The 27,773-nt window shown below is 44.0% G+C and overlaps 1 protein-coding gene and 1 non-coding gene across 2 annotated transcripts; both read right to left on the bottom strand.

Annotated features, from left to right (window-relative positions):
• Positions 1 to 248: 248 nt before the first annotated feature.
• Positions 249 to 27,773, bottom strand: LOC121574733 (SWI/SNF-related matrix-associated actin-dependent regulator of chromatin subfamily D member 1). The gene is made up of 12 exons (XM_045222812.1): positions 27,554 to 27,773; positions 13,542 to 13,717; positions 13,146 to 13,311; positions 10,360 to 10,482; positions 10,141 to 10,257; positions 9,849 to 9,950; positions 8,310 to 8,471; positions 7,805 to 7,902; positions 7,039 to 7,174; positions 4,867 to 4,989; positions 2,312 to 2,413; positions 249 to 1,996 (listed from the first exon to the last, which is right to left on the bottom strand). Exons 1-12 carry the CDS (start codon positions 27,737 to 27,739, stop codon positions 1,943 to 1,945), a joined length of 1,545 nt encoding a protein of 514 aa, XP_045078747.1. The 5' UTR covers positions 27,740 to 27,773; the 3' UTR covers positions 249 to 1,942.
• trnat-ugu lies at positions 8,218 to 8,292 on the bottom strand. Its single transcript has one exon. It is a non-coding gene; the product is annotated as a tRNA-Thr (tRNA).

Here is a 27,773-nt window from a genome sequence, read left to right as displayed (position 1 = left end):
TGAACACGATATGCTCAGCTTCAGGTCAATGACCAGATCGTTCCCCTGGTTGTTAAAACTAGACCCTCTCCTGCATCACCTCACTTCTCACACCAATGACACAAGTGTGCGTGTTTCTTATAAGAACCCCAGAATTAAACTGTGATGCTGAGGTGAGCACTAGACAGGTAACATCTTTCACGGAAAGACTGCCAGTTTGGCCATCGAATGGTTATAAACTTTAAAATAATCCATTCACAACCGAAAAGTTATCATTGAAGATGTCCTTTATTATAGCATAGGGTTAAAACATACAGGAAAAAAAATAGGTTTGGTCCAATGAAATAAAAATACAATTAATGTCTGAATATTTAAATCAGTCTTCAGTATCATCCTTTACAGGTTTGGGGTCAACTCAGGATAATCAGAACATTGATTGAAATTACACTCAATATTGAAAAAATCCCCACTTTATTTCAATTCACTTTACTACTGAACTGATACTGAATTGAGCCCAACCATAAAACTTCTTACATCCTTTACATGTCATATCTAAACAGCAACACCTACAGGCGTAAAGCTTTCTATCATACTTGCAAAAAAAGGTGAAATTCAGGAATATGTCACATCTAGAAGTGAACCCAGCTCTACGCTTCTCTTCCTCAGGTGTTGATAGCTTCTGCACACTAACAAATAAAAAGAGGAAAACCCAGAGAGGAATTCATCTTAACCTGACAGTAGAACCCTGAACATTGTTCTCCTTCTTCCACACAGGACCAACAAGCAACTGCAGCTTGCTGCTAGGTTATAGAGAATGTTCTGGATTAAACCATTGTGTTCACTTGAAGGGGAACGTCTTGGGCAAACCGAATATTAGACAATGAGTCAAAATGATGGTATGTCCTTTTAAAACAGAGACATTTTTCCTTCACAATCAGATTGTTCCGCTCATTATTTACTAAACTAGATAGACTTGAGGTAATTACTACTAACACTACTTCCTTAATATTCTTTACTTATAACTAACAAGACTTTATATAATTCATACTTTCGAGAAAAACATTTTTTAATACAAAAAACAAAAGCTCCACAAAAATAGTTTCAAATTAAACGGCCACTTAAAATGATTAACTAAACCAATATACTGAACCTACACAACATTGTACAGCCTTGCCTGCCATCACCATGCTTTGAAGTGTTCAGAGGATAATTTTGAAGCACACAAGATTCTTAAAGTAGAATTTTGGGAGGTACACAATATTCTAGACCCATTTAAAATAATCTTGGTAAGAAACGGACAGCCAGCAGGGCAATAGGAGGCCACTGAATACTCACACAACCCTATCAATAACAAAACAAACACAGAATATCAATTCCAGACCAAAGCCAGAATGGTAGTGTGTGTGTAGGCTATCGCCTGATCAGTTATGAGTTAGTTTGGACTCAGCGGGGTAGACAGTCCAAGCATTTATAAATGAACCCAATGCTCTTTCACCATGGCCAAATGTTACGACTTTAATTGAAGCCCTCAAAGCCCTTAAAATACCCAATATTAGTTATTGTGGAGTAGCATCAATACTTAGTTGGGGGTCATTTCAACCTCACTTAAGCCTGAATATAGATTAAAGATCTGTGATTTGTGAGAGAGAAAAGGAATGCTTTGAGTTAAAGCATAGAGATAGACCGTTGAGAGAAAATAAGTGAAAATATAAAGAGAGGAAGTAGCAATCAAACATTGATACATAACCATAACAGCTGCTAGTTGACGTTAAAAAAATATATCCTACAGTTACCATCAGCAGTAAAGCAGTCTATTTCTAAGATGTTTATCTAAGCGTTTCGCAAAAAAAATCGGGGGCGTATTTATAAATATGAATGTCCCACACTTCTCTTCCTCCTCCCAGACAGAACAGCCACTTCTTATTTTCCTTTGTTGGCCTGCTTTTCTTCGACGTAATCTTGTCTAGGTATTTCTGATTCCCAGGGCTTGTTCCAGCTCCTGTCGCCTCTGTTGGACCTGAAATACATTTAAAAAACACAAAAATTAAGAAGAGACTAAAGATTAAAATGCAGATAAAGAACAATATTTATTTCAGAAATGGTCATCCAATTTCATAGAGCACTTTAGAACAGATTAGAGCATGTGTTATATGTGAATGGAATACCAGGTAATACCCAGTGGGAGCAGCACCGTAAAATAAAGCATAACTGAAAATCACGTCACATAAATGATATAAGTATTTTTTTTTTGCAGGGCAGAAAAACACTTGGTGGTATGACTCAGCAACGATGACCCTTCACGGGGAATGAATGGCAGGAGAGAGGAGGTTACCTTGGAGTAGAAGTACCGACACACTGCCTCCTGGGCCCAGGGTTGAAAATAGAACTCTGCTCTCCTCTCCTCTTCTGGGTTCGCAACCACATCAGTCATAGTCTGTAAAAGATAATCATGCATACACATTAGAAACTTAAAAAACACTTCACATTATACCTGTAGGCTTTTAATGCTGTTGTTGTTACACGTTATAAGCATCATGCATTTAATCTTTTTTCATACAAGTAAAATTCCATTGAGATCAGAAATCTCTTTACCAGGGTGGACCTGTGGCAAGAAGGCAACATAAAAACAGGCTTATCAACCCTATCCCAATATTGTGGTCAAAGAGACCGCTCTGGGACCATCTCTGTTTAAAGGCGTCAGCATACTTGGTTTGGTTTGCTCCTAACAAAACTCTGCTAGGTGAAGCGAAGGTCTGTGCCTCGCATACTCCCTTAAAATAACTTTGCTTAAAAAAAAAAGAGCCAATATTACGGTTTGTCCCTCTTGAGACGCTGTAGCAAAATAGTCTTAATTAATCTAAGATAAATCTGTCTCTCGTTGAATGCCAACAAACAATTCATTGAAGAATCCCGTCCATAGTTCCCACTCCTACTAGGAGTATTACTGTTGATCAATCACAGACGAATGGGCGTAGATTTCAGCTACCGAACTTCGACTTGCCTCAAGAAATAACTTTGTGTGATGGAACAGCCGCGAAACAAACAAACAGCCGAACACCAAAACGAACAAAAACATCACAATTTCGTCATAATATATGACCAAACTGTTTTGACTGGGAAGCATGCGACAGGCTTCATAAAACACATATTCATTCACTCTGGCATGTTCTTGCATAAGGACAACTCCAAGGTTACTGGGCGCCAGGCAACCATGCGGAAGGCTGCAAGAAACAGCCATGAACTTTGGACTGGATTCAGCTAGATTCACCCCTTGGTTTAGTTGTCATTGACAGTCCAGTCAGTGTGGCGTTTGGTCCTCCTCCAAGAATCAGCTGAACAAACACTACACGTGGAATAGCTAGCTAGTGCTAATGGATAACAAACTCAGCAAAAAAAGAAATGTCCCTTTTTCAGGACCCTGTCTTTCAAAGATAATTCGTAAAAATCCAAATAACTTCACAGATCTTCATTGTAAAGGGTTTAAACACTGTTTCCCATGCTTGTTCAATGAACCATAAACAATTAATGAACATGCACCTGTGGAACGGTCGTTAAGACACTAACAGCTTACAGACAGTCGGCAATTAAGGTCACAGTTATGAAAACTTAGGACACTAAAGAGGCCTTTCTACTGACTCTGAAAAACACAAAAAGAAAGATGCCCAGGGTCCCTGCTCATCTGCGTGAACGTGCCTTAGGCATGCTGCAAGGAGGCATGAGGACTGCAGATGTGGCCAGGGCAATAAATTGCAATGTCTGTACTGTGAGACGCCTAAGACAGCACTACAGGGAGACAGGACGGACAGCTGATCATCCTCGCAGTGGCAGACCACGTGTAACAACACCTGCACAGGATTGGTACATCCGAACATCACACCTGCGGGACAGGTACAGGATGGCAACAACAACTGCCCGAGTTACACCAGGAACGCACAATCCCTCCATCAGTGCTCAGACTGTCCACAATAGGCTGAGAGAGGCTGGACTGAGGGCTTGTAGGCCTGTTGTAAGGCAGGTCCTCACCAGACATCACCGGCAACAATGTCGCCTATGGGCACAAACCCACCGTCGCTGGACCAGACAGGACTGGCAAAAAGTGCTCTTCACTGACGAGTCGCAGTTTTGACTCACCAGGGGTGATGGTCGGATTCGCGTTTATCGTCGAAGGAATGAGCGTTACACCGAGGCAGTGCTAGTGCTAATGGCTAACATACGTCCATGGCAGCTAACTAGTGCTAATGGCTAACATACGTCCATGGCAGCTAACTAGTGCTAATGGCTAACATACGTCCATGGCAGCTAACTAGTGCTAATGGCTAACATACGTCCATGGCAGCTAACTAGTGCTAATGGCTAACATACGTCCATGGCAGCTAACTAGTGCTAATGGCTAACATACGTCCATGGCAGCTAACTAGTGCTAATGGCTAACATACGTCCATGGCAGCTAACTAAGGTTAATGGCTAACTAAGTCCATGACTACACAAGGAGAGGGCCATGTTCAGTAAGACACACAGCAAAATGCTTCGCAAAAGAAAACAACATTCTGTGTTGAAGTTGAAGTAGTACCTCCCCATTTCAGTTCATTTTCTTCTTAATGAACATGACCCAGATGCTTTGGGAGGTATTCTGTAAAGGGTAATCAGTAACTGGGCAGCACTAGGGAGCTGTTTTGTTTACCTTGCAGTAAAGAAAAAAAAGAGGCCTGCACACATAATATTGTGGCTTCCCACACATGGGGGCCTCTCATTTCTTTACCTGAAGCACCAGTTCAACAGAGTTTGGTTCATAGTTTACCTTGAGGTCCCTGCACTGTGGCTGCAGCCAGAACATTCTCTCCATACTGAACTATGCCCCATAGAGCAGTGGTTTCCCTGTGTGTTTACCTTGAGGTCCCGGCACTGTGACTGCAGCCAGTCGTTGATGAAGCCCTGGGGGTCTCTGGCGAAGCTCAACATGAACTCTCTCTGGGTCTTCAGCTGGTTGATCGTCTCTATGGTCTCATGGATCTACAGGGGAAGAAGAGAGATGGATTGTCAAGCCTAGCTCAACATCTAAATACACTGTATTGTCTTAAGGCATCCGCATGCTTCCCGGCCGAAATAGTTTGAGCATATATTCGGACATTTTGTGACGTTTTTGTTAGTTTTGGACTTCGCTGAGGGTTTTTTCGGCTGTTCGGGCACACACATTTTTTTCTGGATGCAAGCCAAAGTTCGGAGCCGACGTCTACGCCCCTTCGTTGGTGATTGGTCAACAGTAGGGATTCTTCAATAAAGTCGGTTGTCATTCAACGAGAGGACTTGTTTTCATGCAAAAGTGTCCTTGAAAAATCCGGCACCAAGATCTCTTCGGGGAAAAAACGTCAAAATTAATGACAGATTTCATGAGTTATCTTAGATTAATTCTGACTATTTTGAGGACTATTACTGGCTACGTGTCTCAAAATGGACAAACAGTACTATTACCGCTTTTTCTGAAGCAAGGTATTTTAAGGGAGTATGCGAGCACGCTCGTTCGGTTAGCCGAGTTCGGCTAGGCGCCAGCCGAACAGAAGCATCCCGAAAATTGGTCTTCTCACAAAACCGTCTACAGTGTCCGAACGGTCTACAAACTATTAGGACCCATCTATGGAAAGATGAGACTCCCACGAACACCATGGTGTTCTCCGTTTTGCTCTATGACCCCCACAAGCGTCTTGGGACTCGTCTGAAGTCGGTACTGCCAACTTCTGTCTGTAGCGTCCGAACAGTTTGGGCTACATACTCACAAACACGTACATGTCGGTTGTTTTTCTCTAGGACGCCCACAGGCCTCACAAGACTCGTCTGAAGGTCCCCCAGTACAAGTTGAAAAAAATGAATGGAAGTATATTTGGAGACTGTTTAGTGCCAAGAATAAGGGGTTAAATACATGTTTTTTTTTTTAAAACAACAGTATCCTGGTCTCTCTCATACCTCTCAGCTATAGGACAGACACTTCAGAACAAACTTCCTTTTGATTTTTTTGGCGGACTATGTTGTGCCATGCAGTGAATCGGTTATTCATTGCGTTTGTTCAAATTGATGGTAGTTCTGTCCTTGAGCTGTTCTGGCCTAGTAATGTTCTGTATTATTAACTGTAAGTCGCTCTGGATAAGAGCGTCTGCTAAATGACTAAAATGTAAATGTAATGTCATGTTTCATGTTCTGTGTGGACCCCAGGAAGAGCAGCTGCTGCTTTTGCAACAGCTAATGGGGATTCCTAATAAAATACAAAAAAAAAAATTGCATGGCATAATAGCATTAAGGCCAAATAAAAATGTGTTCATTTGAGAGCGAAACCCTGAAAAAACCTGGGGAAAAACTGAAACCGGGAAAAACTAAACGGAATTTGGGAAAAACGAAACAGAATCAGGCAAAAAATAATAATCAATAGGGCCCTAAACAATGCAAATTGATACTTCTGTAGTAGAATATAATGTTAGCTATAGCTCCTTCCTCAGTAGCCTAACCCTACCGTGACAGTCGTAAGGTCATTTGTTGTGTTTCTTTGGCCTTTGTCACAGTAGCTAGCCAGGGTCTCTCTGACCCTGCACTAGTCACCTCAGCTCTGCTCTCTCCGCAATCACAGCAATGAGACCTGCAGCCAATGCTACTGACAGGGTGTGTGTGTGTGTGTGTGTGTGTGTGTGTGTGTGTGTGTGTGTGTCAGAGTCCATCCTGTGTTTTTTTTTTGTCTGTATTAACAGTCTGAACTTGAAGTAGGCTGCTGGGGGAGAGCTGTCTGTTTGATTTCATGTTCAGTGAGTTTCTCTATACAGCCTGTTCCTGTCTGCTCCTAGTTCCTGCTGCAGAATCAATCAAAGCATAAAAAAAAAAAAAACATTTAAATGGAGCCTCTATTTTTCGCTCTTCCACCGTCTGTACAATAGGAGAGAAAGAGAGTGTGGAAGAACAAGCTGTTTATTGCCTCAGGCACACAGCCTCAGAATAGCTCACCATAAGTTGTAGGCTAGATTCAGACCCTTGAAGATCAAATTAACCACTGTACACTTCAACTATGAGCTCCATGCATACCTTGTTGTCCAGGCCAGCTATCTCCTGCTGGCTGGCGGTGGACAGGAGGAAGGAGTTCATCTGGGTCTTTAGAGTGTCGTCCACCTCCACGTCGATGTCATAGCAGGCCGTCTTCTTCTGGTCGTTGGGATCCACGCTGTAGACACAGAGAAGATAGAAGGCTGCATGATCTATCTGTAGAGACAGAAGTTAGGTCATGCAGAGTCCATTTTATGGGTTCGTTCCAGATTGTATTTTCTTGCAGTCACGCTGCACATCCCAGAAGAGTTCTATATCACATTAACGTGGTTCCTGAGACATTGAGATTTTATCTGAGCATTGAGTTATAAAAAGGGCCAGGAGTTTTTCCTGACCACACAAACACTCTGGACCCTAGTGACGAGGACGTAAGCGAGGCGTTGACCCTATTGACGAGGACATAAGCGAGGTGTTGACCCTAGTGACGAGGACGTAAGCGATCCGCGCGCTAGTGACGAGGACGTAAGCGAGGCGTTGACCCTATTGACGAGGACAGCGACGTGACCCTAGTGACGAGGACGTAAGCGCGTTGACCCTAGTGACGAGGACATAGCGAGGCGTTGACCCTAGTGACGAGGACGTAAGCGAGGTGTTGACCCTAGTGACGAGGACGTAAGCGAGGCGTTGACCCTAGTGACGAGGACGTAAGCGAGGCGTTGACCCTAGTGACGAGGACATAGCGAGGCGTTGACCCTAGTGACGAGGACGTAAGCGAGGTGTTGTTGCTGGAGGTTATGGTTAGTCCTACCTGATGACATGGTTGATGATGATGGGTTCTGGAGGCATCAAGAGAGCATGAAGACGCTGGGGGATCTCAGAGAACTTCATACGCTGGGTCTCAAAGATCTAGAACAAAATAGATAAACAGAACTTTATTCATTTACTCAAGAACTGGACATGCAAGGACTCAGTACTGTGCTTTGTATGTTTGAGCTATGGACAGTTAATAAGGATTGCTATTTGTTGGAGGTCCACAGTGTGTTTAGGTTAAGGACACTATTACTGGCCCACTTAGCCTTAACCATAAAGATTATGAAATGGCAAATCACTTTACAATACGTCCATCAGGTCATATATCAACGCCTCAACATTAGATACAAACGTGGGGAAAAGATACTGGTTCTACTCTCCCTAAGAAAGCCTTGTATCTTGTTTCTTACTGGTCCCCCGTGGGAATCGAACCCACAACCCTGGCGTTACAAGCGCCATGCTCTACCAACTGAGCTACACAGGAACACTTGCTGCTCACTGACCTGCTGCAGGTACTTGTCACAGTTGATGAACTCTCTCTCGTGTGGGTCCTGTAGCTTGTGGGTCTTAACGTACTGCCAGAGGGCCTGGATGATGACTGGCCTGGTCTGAGTGTGAATCCCCAACATACGGGCCAGACGAGGGTCTAGCTTGAACTGAGGGGGCTGGTAAGGGGAGGGTGTGGAGAAGTGAAATTAGCAGTGACATTACACTATCAAATTCCAAAGTCTCTGAAAAGAGACTCAAATGACAAGAATGTATTTGGGAGAGGTGTAGAAAAATGCCCTGCTGCCAAAACCACCTGGTTCATATTGAATTCAATAAATAAAAAAATGAACAAAAACATCAACATGACACTATTCAAAGTGGAACTGACAGCGTTTTTAGCAACATTAAATCGTATTAAAATCTGTTCGCCTTTGTTCACATTCTGAGAAGCAAGCACTTCGATATGGTCTTTAAAACTTTGGTGACACCTAGAGGAAGTATGTGAGAGGTCCCTTTTTAGGGCCCAGACAGGTTGTGACTTTCTATGTTTTTACCTGGTAGTCCAGCATGAGCAGGACAGTGACAATAGGATGTGTTTTTACCCGGTAGTCCAGCATGAGCAGGACAGTGACAATAGGATGTGTTTTTACCTGGTAGTCCAGCATGAGCAGGACAGTGACAATAAACTGTGTTTTTACCTGGTAGTCCAGCATGAGCAGGACAGTGACAATAGGATGTGTTTTTACCTGGTAGTCCAGCATGAGCAGGACAGTAACAATAGGATGTGTTTTTACCTGGTAGTCCAGCATGAGCAGGACAGTGACAATAGGATGTGTTTTTACCTGGTAGTCCAGCATGAGCAGGACAGTGACAATAGGATGTGTTTTTACCTGGTAGTCCAGCATGAGCAGGACAGTAACAATAGGATGTGTTTTTACCTGGTAGTCCAGCATGAGCAGGACAGTGAGTACGGTGACATGGACACAATAATGTGATTAGTGTGAATAGTCAGACTAATATAATATTTAGATTAAAACGTTTACATGCTTTGCAAGAAGAACGATTTCCCTAATAATCCTGTTTCCATGGACACATCTGAAATCAGGCTACCTGACAGCACTCTGATAAATTCAGAAAATAGTCAATCAAAATAGACGTTCTACCACAGCGACCATGTTATTTTTGGGTAGCATATTTGATTCGGAGTTCAGACAAAGTTTGTATGTGAATACGACTTCTAAGATGCATACTTTAATTTGTTCCGAACTCAATTCACCCAGGCTAAAGGGGTGAGGCTCTCGGCTGGTGCTAGCATATGCACAGATCAAACACACCGCTGAAACTCCGATTAAGGTGTTTACATGTCCTAATAATTTGAAAGATTGCTCAGAAAACCAGGTGTTTAACTTCGATTTTGACCTTACGCCGATTAAGATAAGCAGAGTAAGTCGTGTACATGACTATTGCATCATCTGCCTACTGCTATAATCAGTTTAATATTGAGCTATTACTCTGCATGTAAACGTCCTCGGTGTGATAGTGTATGTTTTTACCTGGTAGTCCAGCATCAGCAGGACAGTGCAGCGTACCCCCACATCACCTGGTCTCTTCACCTGGAACCCATCCGTCTCCTGAGTGGTCGCAGTCCTGTGCCACTACACAATATAAATAACTTTATTTGTCCTTTTTGTTTCTTTAGAACAGAATATCATTACAAAGACGACAACAGAGAAAGTGGTTAAGAAGAGTGGCGGAGGCAATTAGCTAATATTGAGCGCTATTTAATGAAAATAAATCTAAAATCATACATTTTTATAACTGAACATTAAAACCGCATCTTTTTACCTCGACCAGGTGATTGTCAGGCCCATATAGGTCCTTGTCCAACTCGATGACCAGAGACTTGAAGAAGGAAGAGAACTTTCTCTTCTGCTTGGTGGCTTCATACTTGGACACAGCAGTCTGAGAAAAGAAAACAATTATCAGATACATTTCACCAAATTATTAAAAATACACAGACACTAACCTTCAACACACAACCATACAACTAATAATTAGTCTTACATCTTCAAGCAGGCGCCCTTCGACACGCAGCTCCCATGATGCAACAGTACCCTCCCCATCTTCTGCGTCGGGCTTGGCGGGGTTGAAAGTGTTGGATATGAAGATACGAAGCTTTCGCTTTTGCTGAAACACAAAAAGTTTATTAATGTTGAATTTCACTATCAAAATGTGTGTTATCTTCAGAGGCAAACATGCAAAGTGATCATCAGGGAAAACTCAACCCGGACCAGGCCCTAATCCCCAGAGACACGAAAAAGAAGACTTAAGAGAGACCGACGTGCGTGCACCCTGACAAAAACGACGTCGGCGAGTACATAAAATCGCCTCTACCCTCCGTTCGTTTGGTGAATGTACAATCACTGGAGAAACAAACTGGATGAGCTCCTTTCGAGACTATCCTATCAAATGGGACCTGAAGAACTATAATATCCTACGTTTCACAGAGTCGTGGCTGACCAAGGATAATGTAGATCTACCTGGTTTTCCGATGCGTCGTTAGGACAGACCGGCAGCGGTGGGTAAGCTCAAGGGAGGAGCTGTCTTTTGAGATGCACAACCTCTAATATTAGGGATTCTCGAGGTTGACCGAGTTCGAATACCTCATGATAAGCTATACACCATTTGCCAAGCGAGTTTTCAACTATATTTTTCGTAGCCGTCTATTTACCACCACAAACCGATGCTGGCACTAAGACCGCACTCAACGGGCTGTACAGGGCCATAAGCAAAAAATTAAATGCTCACCCAGAGGCGGCGCTCCTAGTGGCCAGTGATTTTAATGCAGGAAAACTGAAATCAGTCTTACCTAAATTCTACCAGCATGTCATGTGTGCAACTAGAGGCTTTTCAAAGTATCCACCCTTTGCCTTGACAGATTTGCACATTCTTGGCATTCTCTCAACCAGCTTCATGAGGTGGTCACCATTTCAATTAACAGGTGTGCCTTGTTAAACGTAAATTTGTGGAATTTCTTTCCTTCTTAATGCGTTTGAGTCAATCAGTTGTGTTGTGACAAGGTAGGGGTGGTATACAGAGGATAGCCCTATTTGGTAAAAGACCAAGTCCATATTATGGCAAGAACAGCTCAAATAAGCAAAGAGAAACGACAGTCCATCAGTACTTTAAGACATGAAGGTCAGTCAATCCGGAAAAATTCTTCAAGTGCAGTCGCAAAAACCATCAAGTGCTATGATGAAACTGGCTCTCATGAGGACGGCCACAGGAAAGGAAGACCCAGAGTTACCTCTGCTGCAGAGGATAAGTTCATTAGAGTTACCAGCATCAGACATTCCAGCCCAAATAAAATGCTTCACAGGGGTCAAGTAATAGACATCTCAACATCAACTGTTCAAATGAGACTGTGTGAATCAGGCCTTCATGGTCGAATTGCTGCAAAGAAACCACTGCTAAAGGACACCAATAAGAAGAGACTTGCTTGGGCCAAGAAAACACAAACATTGGACATTAGACCGGTGGAAATCTGTCCTTTGGTCTGGAGTCCAAATTTGATATTTTTGGTTCCAACCGCCATGTCTTTGTGAGACGCAGAGTAGGTGAACGGATGATCTCCGCATATGTAGTTCCCACCGTGAAGCATGGAGGAGGTGGTGTGATGGTGCTTTGCTGGTGACACTGTCTGTGATTTATTTAGAACTCAAGGCACACTTAACCAGCATGGCTACCACAGCATTCTGCAGCGATACGCCATCCCATCTGGTTTGCGCTTAGTGGGACTATCACTTGTTTTTCAACAGGACAATGACCCAACACACCTCCAGGCTGTGTAAGGGCTATTCGACCAAGAAGAAGAGTGATGGAGTGCTGCATCAGATGACCTGGCCTCCACAATCCCCCGACCTCAACCAAATTGAGATGGTTTGGGATGAGTCGGACCGCAGAGTGAAGGAAAAGCAGCCAACAAGTGCTCAGCATATGTGGGAACTCCTTCAAGACTGTTGGAAAAGCATTCCTCATGAAGCTGGTTGAGAGAATGCCAAGAGTGTGCAAAGTTTGTCATCAAGGCAAAGCGTGGCAATTTGAAGAATCTCAAATTTAAAATATATTTTGATTTGTTTAACACTTTTCTGGTTACTACATGTTTCCATATGTGTTATTTCATAGTTTTGATGTCTTCACTATTATTCTACAATGTAGAAAATAGTAAAAATAAAGAAAAACCCTTGAATGAGTAGGTGTGTCCAAACTTTTGACTGGTGCTGTACATATCTACCTCAATTACCTCGTACCCCTGCACATTGACTCGGTACCCTGTGTATACTATGTACTATGTTTATCGCCAAGTTATCGCTACACATTGTGTATTTATCATGTATTACATCTTTTACTTTTCTATTGTTTCTCCATTTTATTTCCGTCTGCATTGTTGGAAGGGCCATAAGTCAGCATTTCACTGTTAGTCTACACCTGTTGTTTATGAAGCATGTAAGATTTGATTTAAACTCAGGCCTTTCCTGGGCTACTAGTCAGGCCTTTCCTGGGCTACTAGTCAGGCCTTTCCTGGGCTACTAGTCAGGCCTTTCCTGGGCTACTAGTCAGGCCTTTCCTGGGCTACTAGTCAGGCCTTTCCTGGGCTACTAGTCAGGCCACCTTGTTAATCAGGAAAAAGTCCTGGGCTTGAGATGTAGCCTATAAAATCCTTCCTGTTCATATTATGTTATTCATTAGGATCTAAAAGGCAACAGTGATCCTAGATGAGCACTGTTACTGTGAAATGCTTTATGAATACAGGCCTTGGCCCTAGTGAGGACCTAACCCCATCTTTTTACCTTGATGGGTCTCTTGAGTGCCTCCTGGATGTCAAGGCGTTTCCTCATGATGGTCTGGTCCAGCTTCCTCTCAAACGCCAGCAGGTCCATGTAGGCCTGAGACTCTGGCACCAGCTCCCGGATCCTCTGAGGTAGAATCTTATCCGCCATCTTCTTCTTCTTGGTACTGCAATACAACAAAACAATAGTGTGAGTTGATAAGGAACGAAAAGTCCTGTATGCACTATGTACACACACATGTATTTTTCCCTACAAAGACATGGTCAACTCTGAATGAAGACAAATAATCACAGTAAACTAATAATCATTTATAACGTCCCTCCTTATACCCTGGTAACAATATGAAAGCCTGCTGTTGAAGTAAATCTAGCCAAGCCTAAAATAACAAGATTTTACTGTTGGTTGCGCTGCTGTTGGACCTGCTGGATCTGCTGGGGGGCAGGCCTTTTACGGGAGGGGTCCATGACACTGGGCATCCCTGGTCGGGACACAGGGCTGGAGCCGTAGCCTGGAGGCCCCATGGGCGGGCCCTGGGGGGTCATACGGCTGGATGGGGGCATCCCACCTGGTCTCTGGAGGGGGAGAGAACAGACGGGGAGGGGTTAGAGTCTGGAAGAGAGGAGAGACGGGGAGGGGTTAGAGTCTGGAAGAGAGGAGAGACGGGGAGGGGTTAGAGTCTGGAGGAGAGGAGAGACGGGGAGGGGTTAGAGTCTGGAAGAGAGAACAGACGGGGAGGGGTTAGAGTCTGGAAGAGAGGAGAGACGGGGAGGGGTTAGAGTCTGGAAGAGAGGAGAGACGGGGAGGGGTTAGAGTCTGGAAGAGAGGAGAGACGGGGAGGGGTTAGAGTCTGGAAGAGAGGAGAGACGGGGAGGGGTTAGAGTCTGGAAGAGAGGAGAGAGGGGGGAGGGGTTAGAGTCTGGAAGAGAGGAGAGACGGGGAGGGGTTAGAGTCTGGAAGAGAGGAGAGACGGGGAGGGGTTAGAGTCTGGAGGAGAGGAGAGACGGGGAGGGGTTAGAGGCTGGAAGAGAGGAGAGACGGGGGAGGGGGTTAGAGTCTGGAAGAGAGGAGAGACGGGGGAGGGGTTAGAGTCTGGAGGAGAGGAGAGACGGGGAGGGGTTAGAGTCTGGAAGAGAGGAGAGACGGGGAGGGGTTAGAGTCTGGAAGAGAGGAAAAGATGGATGGTGTTTGATGGTAGGAGAAAAGAGGGGAACGGGGAGGATAAAAGAGATGAAATGTGGAACAAGAAGCAAAGAGAAAGGGAGAAGATAAGGTTTTTTTATTGTGGGAGAGAAGAGGAGATGTTGTAGCTGCCTTAGGAGAATACAACCTTGCTCTGTTTAGTCTGATGTAGCGTAGCGAATGTGTTCTAGAACGGATGTGTTCTGTTCTGTACCACAGTCAAGGATGTGGCTAGGTGAGGACGGTAGTGGAAGGAATCGTACCAACAATGCCCCAAGCCCCTGACAAACCATTTATGTTCCAGCCAAGCATCATCTATCGCAGGGATGGACAACTGGCGCCCCCTCCTTTTGAAGGCCCTCGGATCCATAATTTTTTTTAGGAACTCAGTCGGTGTCTCAACTTACTGTTGCGAGTTAAAACAACTTTGACATTTGGTTGTGCATTAGCAGTTTTTCTATCGTTATGGCAGTCACTGATAGTCACTCAATTAGCCGTGTCAGCTAAACGTTTTTAGATTGATAAGTTAGTCTGGCGGCCAGCTATCTAAACTTAGTAATCATGGTCGAATTACCGGCCGGGGGGCCCCCATTGATTTTGTTAGTCACTCTCACTCAGATATCATATTAAAAACTGTAAACATTTCTCTCTACCAATGGCAAAATGTATAGAATTGCAGCAAACTTGCATTAAACAGCAACATTTCCTCTAAACCCCATGGCAAAATGTGTCAAATTGCACGAAATGTTTTGCTCGCGAGGGGCCATGAGCAACTGTGGCCCCTCGTGAGTTCAGATGTTTTGTGGTCCCCCACCCCATCCCTGATCTATCACCAAGGTCAGGACTCTTACCGATTCTCTGGATAGAGGATGTTTCAAAGGCGTGAAAACTAGATTACATTCATCACCATTATTTATGAATAACTATAAGACTCTTATAAATAGAAAACGCATACAGGAAACATTGGTGAGCAGCAACAAACGGATACAAATCCATGTGTTGAAATACAGGCAGGGATGCTCTGATATTTGATGTAGATCGAAAGTCAATTGAACGATCGTTCAAGGACAATATAAACATCAAATTAAAACAACCTTGTATTGAATAAAGGCCACCTTATTTTGCATTCACAAAAAAATATCACTCACCATCATCTTAAAATATGTGCAGTTCGCATCAAAGTTTAAAAAAAAAGAAAGAAATCAAATGCATCTAGTACCCTATACAATGCACATTTCATATATTGGGGTATAGATTAATTTATAACCTGTAAATCTACCAAACTCACCCTTAAAAATCATCCCAAACAACGGTTACGGAAACAGGCACTACTTGCAATAAAACAACCTCCACGTCACTCACCAATCCATGTGCTAGGAACTCAAACAGACGACTTCGTGTTTCTGAATGCATGAGCGCTTACAGAGGATGTAGCTACAGTAGCAGAAGGTAGAGAATAAACAGATCACGAGCCCCCTCCGATAGAACAGACCAGCTAAAGTCAGAGGCACACCCCTCTCTCCCTCTCCTCCTCTCTCCCTCTCCTCCTTCTCTTTCCCTCTCCTCTTCTCTCCTCTCCCTCTCTGCAGCCTGGGGGGAGGGCTGTGCTGTGTTCTGCTGTCATCAACGCTGATGCACTCTGCATTTCTTATTTGACAAGTCCAGGTAGTCGCTCCCCGTTTCAGTCTGTCTGGAATCTTCTGACCCTGCACCCTGCCTTCAGCCTCTGCTGAAAAGCCACCATCTGGCTCCCTCGATTTCTTCCTTAGCTTTCATCCACAGCGGAGAACAACGTATTCTCACATTTGTCACCATAGTGATTTCAGTGAGTCATGTAGATAGAACAAGTTCTTAAAGCAGAGGTTTGTGAATTAATAAAAAGGATAGCTGGACGAGAGCTAACCACTGAAAATGACTTTTCTTTATTGCCAATGCCATTTTGTTTGAAAACCTCTTGCCCGGTGTTCAAGGTAGAAGGACATTGAAGTTAAAACATAACAAGACTAAACAAGGTGGATGTATCTTTTCACTAATAAAATTGCCCACACAACATTTGTAAACGTGGCCATTACTGTGTGTGAGGCGACGGAAGAATTCAACAAAAATCCATTAAAATTATCTATGAATCGTTTTGCAGTCTATTCACCACATCTCGGTGCAACCTTGGTCTTCTACAGAACAACTGGGGAGTGGTTCTAAGGCTAACAGAATGTGTGGCTGAGTGACTATGAAAGATGCTGCTGTCGGTGAGGCAGGCTTTTTGTATTCCAGGCAGTCAAGGACATGACAGAAGACTAGATCCAGAACATCCTTTCACCGAGAAATGTTTTTCAGTGGAATTGTAATAATAACAACGTGTGTGTGTGTGTATGTATGTATGTGTAACACTGTGTCAAATTGACACTGACCGCCCCCAATCAGTGGTTTCTGTTCTCAAAAAAAATAAAAATAAATGTTAGCTAGTTAATGTTACTGAAGCCCCCCCCCACCTCATCTGCAACAGTAACTGATGGCATCAAACTGTTCTCATCATTAGCTGTGATAACCATTGATATCAGGCAGCTTTATAGCCGTAGCAGGAGATTTGTCGACCAACCTTTTTTTGGCGATACTTTCTTAATTCTCGACTTGGAAGTCACCGTTTTGCTCCATGAAGTAATCCAGTGATGTATGTGTTCGCCATGTTGTCTGTTTCCCATCTTCTCCCATTGATTGAGACAGGCGTCTTTCAAAGCGATCAATGATTTCCAGTCTCACTGAGCGTAGCACACCAACACGTCTCAATCCAATGAGAAAACTGGATAAAGATGGCGGCGTGTACATTGTTGGATTACCTCATGGAGCGAACATGTATTGAATGTAATAAAAGAGCATTTTCTAAATCAAACGTTCCCTCTGCAACTAGCCTTGGAAGTCGCCGGAGTCTTCTAAACTACCAAGTCAAGAATTAAGAAAAAAAAAGGTTGGTGCGAAAAATCATCCTGCTACGGCCATTCAGCTGCCTGATATCAATGGTTATCACAGCTAATGATGAGAACCGTTTGATGCCATCAGCTACTGATCGTTAGCCCTACGTTCTTATCAGTCTCCCAAAGTACCCAGTGTGGAAAGGCCAGGTACCAAATGGGTACGAGTACTATAGCGACAGATTGTACGCCAGGATGTGTGATAACTATGTTTCCATTACTGGGTTAGCTTATAGAAAACGCTGCCTTGTTTCAACTAACCTGCTCTTCTTCTTCTTCTTGGTTTTAGGGGGTAAATCAGCTTTAATATTGCAGAAGTTCTAATTGTCTGCATCATTTCAAATCCCCCCATAAAAATGTTTGTATATATTTATTTTTTGAAATATAAATTTCCCCCTAACCCTACCACCCCTCCCCTAACTGGAGCAGACTAATGGACAACAACACGTAGGCTTCTACTCCCAGTTTATACACAGTATAGTTTACAAGTTATCTTCTGTTTGTTTTTAGTGCCATCCTTCAGCTCCACTCAACCCCTCCCATCTATCTCTGAACACCATCCAGTTTTGATTTCTATTTGCCATATATTTTTCAACTGTGCTGTGAAGTTTCACAAAAAGTTCTGAACCTAACCTGCTCTTGGCGATATGGTCTTCATTCTCGATTCGGGGAAAAAGGGTTTCTTATAAAAAAGGTCCGTGTCCAGTTGCAGGTGGTTCTACAAAAAAAAACCAGAGAAAAACTCAGAAATATATTAAAAACGTTTTTTTTTGTACAGGTCGAGGAGGTTCCTCGCCATCTTAGCTGCCGCAGATCATTTCCAAGCATCTTTGCAGTAACTCATTGTTTCTATGCGACATGGCCACATATAGGAGGTAGATGATCACAGCGCGACCAAAACAAAGATCTACACCAGGGGTATTCAACCCGGGGTCCACGATTTTTGTAAAATGTTTATTTTAAATGTTCTATGAATATCGCTAGCAATAACAGAATAAACCAATTTTAAATAAACAGTAAAAAGAGGAGTATCTTTTTAATGATGTAACTATTTCCCCAACTCCTAATATTGAGCAAATTGCACTCATTGGCGCTCATTACACTAACTGGAGTATCTGATAGGCTTTGAAAAAGGACCCGCAGGTAGGGGCCACGGCAATTGACTTGGACATACAGTGGGGGAAAAAAGTATTTAGTCAGCCACCAATTGTGCAAGTTCTCCCACTTAAAAAGATGAGGCCTGTAATTTTCATCATAGGTACACATCAATTATGACAGACAAAATGACAAAAAGAAATCCAGAAAATCACATTGTAGGATTTTTAATGAATTTATTTGCAAATTATGGTGGAAAATAAGTATTTGGTCAATAACAAAAGTTTCTCAATACTTTGTTATATACCCTTTGTTGGCAATGACACAGGTCAAACGTTTTCTGTAAGTCTTCACAAGGTTTTCACACACTGTTGCTGGTATTTTGGCCCATTCCTCTATGCAGATCTCCTCTAGAGCAGTGATGTTTTGAGGCTGTCGCTGGGCAACACGGACTTTCAACTCCCTCCAAAGATTATCTATGGGGTTGAGATCTGGAGACTGGCTAGGCCACTCCAGGACCTTGAAATGCTTCTTACGAAGCCACTCCTTCGTTGCCCGGGCGGTGTGTTTGGGATCATTGTCATGCTGAAAGACCCAGCCACGTTTCATCTTCAATGCCCTTGCTGATGGAAGGAGGTTTTCACTCAAAATCTCACGATACATGGCCCCATTCATTCTTTCCTTTACACGGATCAGTCGTCCTGGTCCCTTTGCAGAAAAACAGGCCCAAAGCATGATGTTTCCACCCCCATGCTTCACAGTAGGTATGGTGTTCTTTGGATGCAACTCAGCATTCTTTGTCCTCCAAACAAGACGAGTTGAGTTTTTACCAAAAAGTTATATTTTGGTTTCATCTGACCATATGACATTCTCCCAATCCTCTTCTGGATCATCCAAATGCACTCTAGCAAACTTCAGACGGGCCTGGACATGTACTGGCTTAAGCAGGGGGACACGTCTGGCACTGCAGGATTTGAGTCCCTGGCGGCGTAATGTGTTACTGATGGTAGGCTTTGTTACTTTGGTCCCAGCTCTCTGCAGGTCATTCACTAGGTCCCCCCGTGTGGTTCTGGGATTTTTGCTCACCGTTCTTGTGATCATTTTGACCCCACGGGGTGAGATCTTGCGTGGAGCCCCAGATCGAGGGAGATTTCAGTGGTCTTGTATGTCTTCCATTTCCTAATAATTGCTCCCACAGTTGATTTCTTCAAACCAAGCTGCTTCCCTATTGCAGATTCAGTCTTCCCAGCCTGGTGCAGGTCTACAATTTTGTTTCTGGTGTCCTTTGACAGCTCTTTGGTCTTGGCCATAGTGGAGTTTGGAGTGTGACTGTTTGAGGTTGTGGACAGGTGTCTTTTATACTGATAACAAGTTCAAACAGGTGCCATTAATACAGGTAACGAGTGGAGGACAGAGGAGCCTCTTAAAGAAGAAGTTACAGGTCTGTGAGAGCCAGAAATCTTGCTGGTTTGTAGGTGACCAAATACTTATTTTCCACCATAATTTGCAAATAAATTCATAAAAAATCCTACAATGTGATTTTCTGGAAAAATATTCTCAATTTGTCTGTCATAGTTGACGTGTACCTATGATGAAAATTACAGGCCTCTCATCTTTTTAAGTGGGAGAACTTGCACAATTGGTGGCTGACTAAATACTTTTTTTCCCCACTGTACATTTTTGCCAACACATGGCTCACCTTTGTTTAACCAGCTAAACTGTTGCTTTGAGCAAAAATGTGTTGAGTTTTTCTAGCTAATAGGCTGTTCGAGTTTCCTCTTCCAATTATAAATGTGGGGAGGTCAAGATAATTAAACATCGTCAAGCAAATGTATTCAAAAATGTTAATTGCTTCTTTTCATTCAGCTAATGATAAGACGTGAGAAAAACATTTTCGGTTAACATATGATGGGGTCCCTGGGTCGGCAGTTTGCCTCGGGGGGTGGGGTCCCTGGAAAAGAAAAGGTTGAAGACACCCTGATCTACATACATGCAAGTAGCATTTCTCACTTGATACAAAACATGGATTTAATATCTTTCTGTGTCCTCTGGTTTTTGTAGCACCACCTGCAACTGGACAGACATTTATAAGATACCCTTTCTCCCGAATCGAGAATGAAGACAGTGTCACCAAGAGCAGGTTAGTTGAAACCTGGCAGCGTTTTGTATAAACAAACCTGTAACGCCCAGTAATGGAAACATGGTTATCACTTATCTGGATAGCCCAAAGGCCAGCAGATGGTGATATTTAGTTGTTTCATCTTACCGTCCAAAGGGAATCTATGCAGCCCGCTATACATTCGTTTCCCCCCATGGACCTGTTCGTAGATAAAACATCCTCCGCTCACGCTGCAAATGGGTCGACTTCATTTTACATTTAAGTCATTTAGCAGACGCTCTTATCCAGAGCCACTTACACATTGGTGCATTCACCTTATAGCCAGTGGGATAACCACTTTACAATGTTTTAAAAAAAATTTTGGGGGGTGGGGTAAGTGGGGGTAGAAGGATTACTTTATCCTATCCCAGGTATTCCTTAAAGAGGTAGGGTTTCAAGTGTCTCCGGAAGGTGGTGAGTGACTCCGCTGTCCTGGCGTCGTGAGGGAGCTTGTTCCACCATTGGGGTGCCAGAGCAGCGAACAGTTTTGACTGGGCTGAGCGGGAACTGTGCTTCCGCAGAGGTAGGGGGGCCAGCAGGCCAGAGGTGGATGAACGCAATGCCCTCGTTTGGGTGTAGGGACTGATCAGAGCCTGAAGGTACGGAGGTGCCGTTCCCCTCACAGCTCCGTAGGCAAGCACCATGGTCTTGTAGCAGATGCGAGCTTCAACTGGAAGCCAGTGGAGTGTGCGGAGGAGCGGGGTGACGTGAGAGAACTTGGGAAGGTTGAACACCAGACGGGCTGCGGCATTCTGGATGAGTTGTAGGGGTTTAATGGCACAGGCAGGGAGCCCAGCCAACAGCGAGTTGCAGTAATCCAGACGGGAGATGACAAGTGCCTGGATTAGGACCTGTGCCGCTTTCCTCCTTAACCCGATTGAATGGCAAGTAGGTGGGAAAAAGTTAGGAAAATATGCATACTTTCTTTATGAAGCACCATTTTCCACCATGCTATTGTGGCTAATGCTACTTCCTGACATTGCGTACAGTGTTCAGACCAAGGGTAAGACTGCTGCAACCTGATTGGCTGAATGCGATACGCAACATCTGGGACTAGCATTAAGCCACTAGCATGGTGGAGAATAGCGTTTCATAAAGAAATTCCGTATAATTTCAATCTTCTCACCATTAAACCGAGTTAAGGAGGAAATCCTTAGGCCTTCTGTAGCTCAGTTGGTAGAGAATGGCGCTTGTAACGCCAGGGTTGTGGGTTCAATTCCCACGGGGGGCCAGTATGAAAAATGTATGCACTCACTAACTGTAAGTCGCTCTGGATAAGAGCGTCTGCTAAATGACTAAAATGTAAATCAATCCTTTTGCAGCCTGAATGGAGAATGTTTTTATGTACGAACCGGTCCACAGGGGATACGAGCAGGATACAACCAGTGCTTCACAGCAGTAAAAACTTTGGTGAATCATATTAGCTAGATTTGGCTGATTCAAACAGTTTTCTTAAATGTGTCAATGAATTATTTAAAACTAGGCTACCTAGCTATCCAAGTTAGATTTAGACAACTAAATTAGCTAACCAATCAAATGTATTTATATCCCGGAGGACCTGAGCCCTAGGACCATACCTCAGGACTACCTGGCCTGACTCCTCCTTGCTGTCCCCAGTCCACCTGGTCGTGCTGCTGCTCCAGTTTCCACTCTTCTGCCTGCGGCTATGGAACCCTGACCTGCTACCTTGTCCCAGACCTGTTTTCAACTCTCTCTCTCTACCGGACCTGCTATTTCAACCTCTAAATGCCCGGCTATGAAAAGCCAAGTGACATTTACTCCTGATGTACTGACCTGTTGCAACCTCTACAACCACTGTGATTATTATTTGACCCTGCTGGTCATCTATGAACGTTTGAACATCTTGGAGAAAATCTGGCCTTAATGGCCATGTACTGTTATAATCTCCATCCGGTACAGCCAGAAGGGGACTGCCCACCCCTCCGAGACTGGTTCCTCTCTAGGTTTCTTGTTAGGTTTCTGCCTTTCTAGGGAGAAATGTAAAAAGTGCTTTATAAATAACATTTGATTGATTGATTGATTTATAAAGCCCTTTTCACATCAGCAGATGTCACAAAGTGCTTATACAGAAACCCAGCCTAAAACCCCAAACAGCAAGCAATGCAGATGTAGAAGTACGGTGGCTAGGAAAAACTCCCTAGAAAGGAAGGAACCTATGAAGAAACCTAGAGTGGAACCAGGACCGAGCACGCCCCCATTCTCATCCACAGGGCTGTAGTGGAGCAGGTTGAGAGCTTCAAGTTCCTTGGTGTCCACATCAACAAACTATCATGGTCCAAACACACCAAGACAGTTGTGAAGAGGGCACGACAAAGCCTATTCCCACTCAGGAGACTGAAAAGATTTGGCTTGGGTCCTCAGATCCTCAAAAAGTTGTACAGCTGCACCGTCGAGAGCATCCTGACTGGTTGCATCACTGCCTGGTATGGCAACTGCTCGGCTTACAGCACCTGGCTACCTCTACCCCGGCCACCAGCTCTGCACCCTCCGCTGCAACTTGCCCATGCCCCCCCCGCTTCTCCTTCACACAAATCCAGACAGCTGATGTTCTAAAAGAACTGCAAAATCTGGACCCCTACAAATCATCTGGGCTAGACAATCTGGACCCTTTCTTTCTAAAACTAGCCGCTGAAATTGTCGCAACCCCTATTACTAGCCTGTTCAACCTCTCTTTCGTAACGTCTGATATCCCCAGAGATTGGAAAGCTGCCGCGGTCATCCCCCCTTTTCAAAGGGGGGTGACACTCTAGATCCAAACTGTTACAGACCCATATCCATCCTGCCCTGCCTTTCAAAAGTTTTTGAAAGCCAAGTCAACAAACAGATCACCGACCATTTCGAATCCCACCGTACCTTCTCCGCTATGCAATCCGGTTTCCAAGCTGGTCATGGGTGCACTTCAGCCACGCTCAAGGTCCTAAACGATATTATAACCGCGATCGATAATAGACAGTACTGTGCAGCCGTTTTCATTGACCTGGCCAAGGCTTTCGACTCTGTCAACCACCGCATTCTTATTGGCAGACTAAATAGCCTTGGTTTCTCAAATGACTGCCTCGCCTGGTTCACCAACTACTTCTCAGATAGAGTTCAATGTGTCAAATCGGAGGGCTTGTTGTCTGGACCTATGACAGTCTCTATGGGGGTGCCACAGGGTTCAATTCTTGGGCAGACTCTTTTCTCTGTGTATATCAATGACGTCGCTCTTGCTGCTGGTGACTCTCAGATCCACCTCTACGCAGACGACACCATTTTGTATACATCTGGCCCTTCATTGGACACTGTGTTAACAAACCTCCAAACGAGCTTCAATTCCATACAACACTCCTTCAGTAGCCTCCAACTGCTCTTAAACACTAGTAAAACTAAATGCATGCTCTTCAACCGAACGCTGCTTGCACCCGCCCACCCGACTAGAATCACTACTCTCGAAGGGTCTGACCTAGAGTATGTGGACAACTACAAATATCTAGGTGTCTGGTTAGACTGTAAACTCTCCTTCCAGACTCACATTAAGAATCTCCAATCCAAAGTTAAATCTAGAATCGGTTTCCTATTTCGCAACAAAGCCTCCTTCACTCATGCTGCCAAACATGCCCTCGTAAAACTGACTATCCTACCGATCCTTGACTTCGGCGATGTCATTTACAAAATTGCCTCCAACACTCTACTCAGCAAATTGGATGTAGTCTATCACAGTGCCATCCGTTTTGTCTCCAAAGCCCCATATACTACCCACCACTGTGACCTGTACGCTCTTGTTGGCTGGTCCTCACTACATATTCGTCGCCAAACCCACTGGCTCCAGGCCATCTATAAATCACTGCTAGGCAAATCCCCGCCTTATCTTAGCTCATTGGTCACCATAGCAACACCCACCCGTAGTCTGCGCTCCAGCGGGTATATCTCACTGGTCATCCCCAAAGCCAACACCTCCTTTGGCCGCAATTCCTTCCAGTTCTCTGCTGCAAATGACTGGAACAAATTGCAAAAATCTCTGAAGCTGGAGACACTTATCTCCCTCACTAACTTTAAGCATCAGTTGTCAGAGCACCTTACCGATCACTGCACCTGTACACAGCCCATCTGAAATTAGCCCGCCCAACTACCTCATTCCTATATTGTTATTTATTTTGCTCATTTGTACCCCAGTATCTCTATTTGCACATCATCTCTTGCACATCTATCAGTCCAGTGTTAATACTAATTGTAATTTTTTTTGCACTATAGCCTATTTTATTGCCTTGCCTCCATAACTTGCAAAATTTGCACACACTGTATATTAAATGTATTTCTGTTGTATTTTTTGACTTTGTTTGTTTTGCCCCATATGTAACTCTGTATTGTTGTTTTTATCGCACTGCTTTGCTTTATCTTGGCCAGGTCGCAGTTGTAAATGAGAACTTGTTCTCAACTGGTTTACCTGGTTAAATAAAGGTGAAATAAAAATAAATAAAAAACTGAGGGTAGTACATCACTGGGGCCAAGCTCCCTGCCATCCAGGACCTCTATACCAGGTGGTGTCAGAGTAAGCCCTAAAAATTGCCAAATACTCCAGCCACCCTAGTCATAGACTGCTCTCTCTGCTACTGCACGGCAAGCGGTACCGGAGCGCCAAGACTAGGTCCAAAAGGCTTCATAACAGCTTCTACCCCAAGCCATAAGACTCCTGAACAGCTAATCTAATGGCTATCCTGACTATTTTTTGGTTACTACACGATTCCATGTGTTATTTCATAGTTGTGATGTCTTCACTGTTATTCTACAATGTAGAAAATAGTAAAAAATAAAGAAAAACCCTTGAATGAGTAGGTGTTCTAAAACTTTTGATCGGTAGTGTACATATTACCTCAATTACCTCGACCAACCTGTCCCCCCGCACATTGACTCTGTACCGGTACCCCCTGTATATAGCCTGTATATTGACTCTGTACCAGTACCCCCTTTATATAGCCTCGCTACAGTTATTTTACTGCTGCTCTTAAATTATTTTTAACTCATCTATTGTTTACTTAACACTTAAATTCCTTAAAACTGCATTGTTGGTTAAGGGCTTGTAATTAAGCATTTCACTGTAAGGTGAAATGTTGTATTCGGCGCATGTGACAAATACAATTTTATTTGATTGGCATTCAAAATGTTTTGCTTGGGTGCGCACGTGCACACAGACCGAAATCAGTACCATGGACTGCCTTATGTATTTAGTAACATTGATTGGACTAAATTGTCTTTGGTGTGGCGCAGTGGTCTAAGGCACTGCATTACAGTGGTAGCTGTGCCACTAGAGACCCTGGTTCGAATCCAGGCTCTGTCGTAGCTGGCCCAGCGTCGTCCAGGGTAGGGGAGGGAATGGCCAGCAGGGATGTAGCTCAGTTGGTGGAGCATGGCGTTTGCAACGCCAGGGTTGTGGGTTCGCTTCCCACAGGGGGTATGAAAAAAAGATAAAAAATAATGTATGCACTCTCTAACTAAGCAAGGGTAACTGTAACTCGCTCTGGATAAGAGCGTCTGCTAAATGACTAAAATGTAAATATATCTTTAAGTTTGTTTTCAGTGTATTAAAGTAAGCATATATAGCCTTGTTGATTTGATTATGTTTAAGTTGAAATGGTGCTGGAATAGCGGAGGCAGTGCTCTCGTTGTCTTTGGGCTGACTTGCGGCAACTCAGTGGTTCTAAATCAGTAGAAGTTTAGTAAACTGTGTTAAAACATTAACTTGTTTGACAATGCAGCAGGTCATATAACTGTTACATGCAATATTTGCTTTGTAGACTTCCTCAGACAGATGTTGCTCTCCGGTTCTGTGATTAAACAAACGTATGTGTAGTTGAATTTATTCCGCCACTGTGTGACTGTTGTATTTTCCTTGTCACGGTCTTATTGTATATCACGGTGAACGAATGGGTTATAGAGAAAACAACGCAATTATCACAACATAGGCTGTAATATGGCTTTTTTACTGGCTTGGCTTGCCCAGTGATTTTACCCACGCACCGTTAAGACCAGATCGTTCTTCAAGATGTTCAAACGTTCATTACATTTAGCTTAAGCTCTTATCCAGAGTGATTTACAGGAGCAATTAGGATTAAGTGCCTTGAGTGCCTTGCTCAAGGGCATATCGACAGATTTTCCCCCTGTAGCTCAGTTGGTAGAGCATGGCGCTTGCAACGCCAGGGTTGTGGGTTCGTTTCCCACGGGGGGCCAGTATGAAAATGTATGCACTCACTAACTGTAAGTCGCTCTGGATAAGAGCGTCTGCTAAATGACTAAAATGTAAAATGTAGTCAGGTCGGAGATTCGAATCAGCGATCTTTCGGTTACTGGTCTCTTAACCGCTAGGCTACCTGGCAGGTCAAATATTAAATCACAGTGGTTATTAGCGTGTGCAACAGGTAATAATAATAATAATATACCATTTAGCAGACGCTTTTATCCAAAGCGACTTACAGTCATGCGTGCATAATTTTTGTTGTTGTTGTTTTGTATGGGTGGTCCCGGGGATCGAACCCACTACCCTGGCGTTACAAGCGCCGTACACTACCAGCTGAGCTACAGAGGACCACAGGTCACCTCAGGAGTAAATGTCAGTTGGCTTTTCATAGCCGAGCACAGAGCAGAGGTCGAAACAGCAGGTAGAGAAAGACCCACATACCATCCACTTTTCTTTCAAACTAACGTAACGTAGCTAGCAAACAAGCGCCAAACAACTAGCAAATGGGATAGCTAACTACTGTGCCACTTGCGGACAGAACAGCTCCTCATCCTAGTTAGCTAGGTGGTCATCTACAGTGTAGTTAGCTAGCTAGTTATGCATAACCATAACACTGGGAATAGCTACAAAACAATCAATAAACTACGACAATCAGTAAATCAGGGCCTTTACGAGTACGGGCCCACACAGTACTGTTAGCATAGGCTAGTTACCGCTTTGACAAAGGCTTTGTTCTAGCTTGCAGCTAGCTAACGTTAGCCGTTGAGTTGTGGCTCACCGGGTATCCAGGCCCAGGCATCGGAGAGCGATAGAGGTGGTTCTGTGCGCCCGATGAGGGTCCCATCCTTCCTCCAGGAGTTCCAGGTCCCATGCCTGGTCCTCCACCCTGCACCGGGGGTCCGGGTCCCATTCCCCCGCCACCACCTCCGGTTGGAGCTGATTGAAAACTACCTCTGGCCGCCATCTCTTCTGGCTATCTCCGCCGCCGGATAGTGGAA

This window comes from Coregonus clupeaformis, chromosome 10 (assembly GCF_020615455.1).
Source record: "Coregonus clupeaformis isolate EN_2021a chromosome 10, ASM2061545v1, whole genome shotgun sequence".
NCBI lineage: Eukaryota > Metazoa > Chordata > Actinopteri > Salmoniformes > Salmonidae > Coregonus > Coregonus clupeaformis.
This window is presented reverse-complemented; position numbering and strand designations above follow the sequence as displayed.

Bases quoted from the DNA above. Each gene is read 5' to 3' on its own strand.
- LOC121574733 (XM_045222812.1), bottom strand. From the start codon at position 27,739: ATGGCGGCCAGAGGTAGTTTTCAATCAGCTCCAACCGGAGGTGGTGGC. The intron at 13,312-13,541 runs GTAAAATCTTGT...GTTGTATTGCAG, and splicing joins CAACAGCAGCGCAACCAACA to TACCAAGAAGAAGAAGATGG. The intron at 10,483-13,145 runs GTAAAAAGATGG...TTTGTGTTTCAG, and splicing joins CACTCAAGAGACCCATCAAG to CAAAAGCGAAAGCTTCGTAT.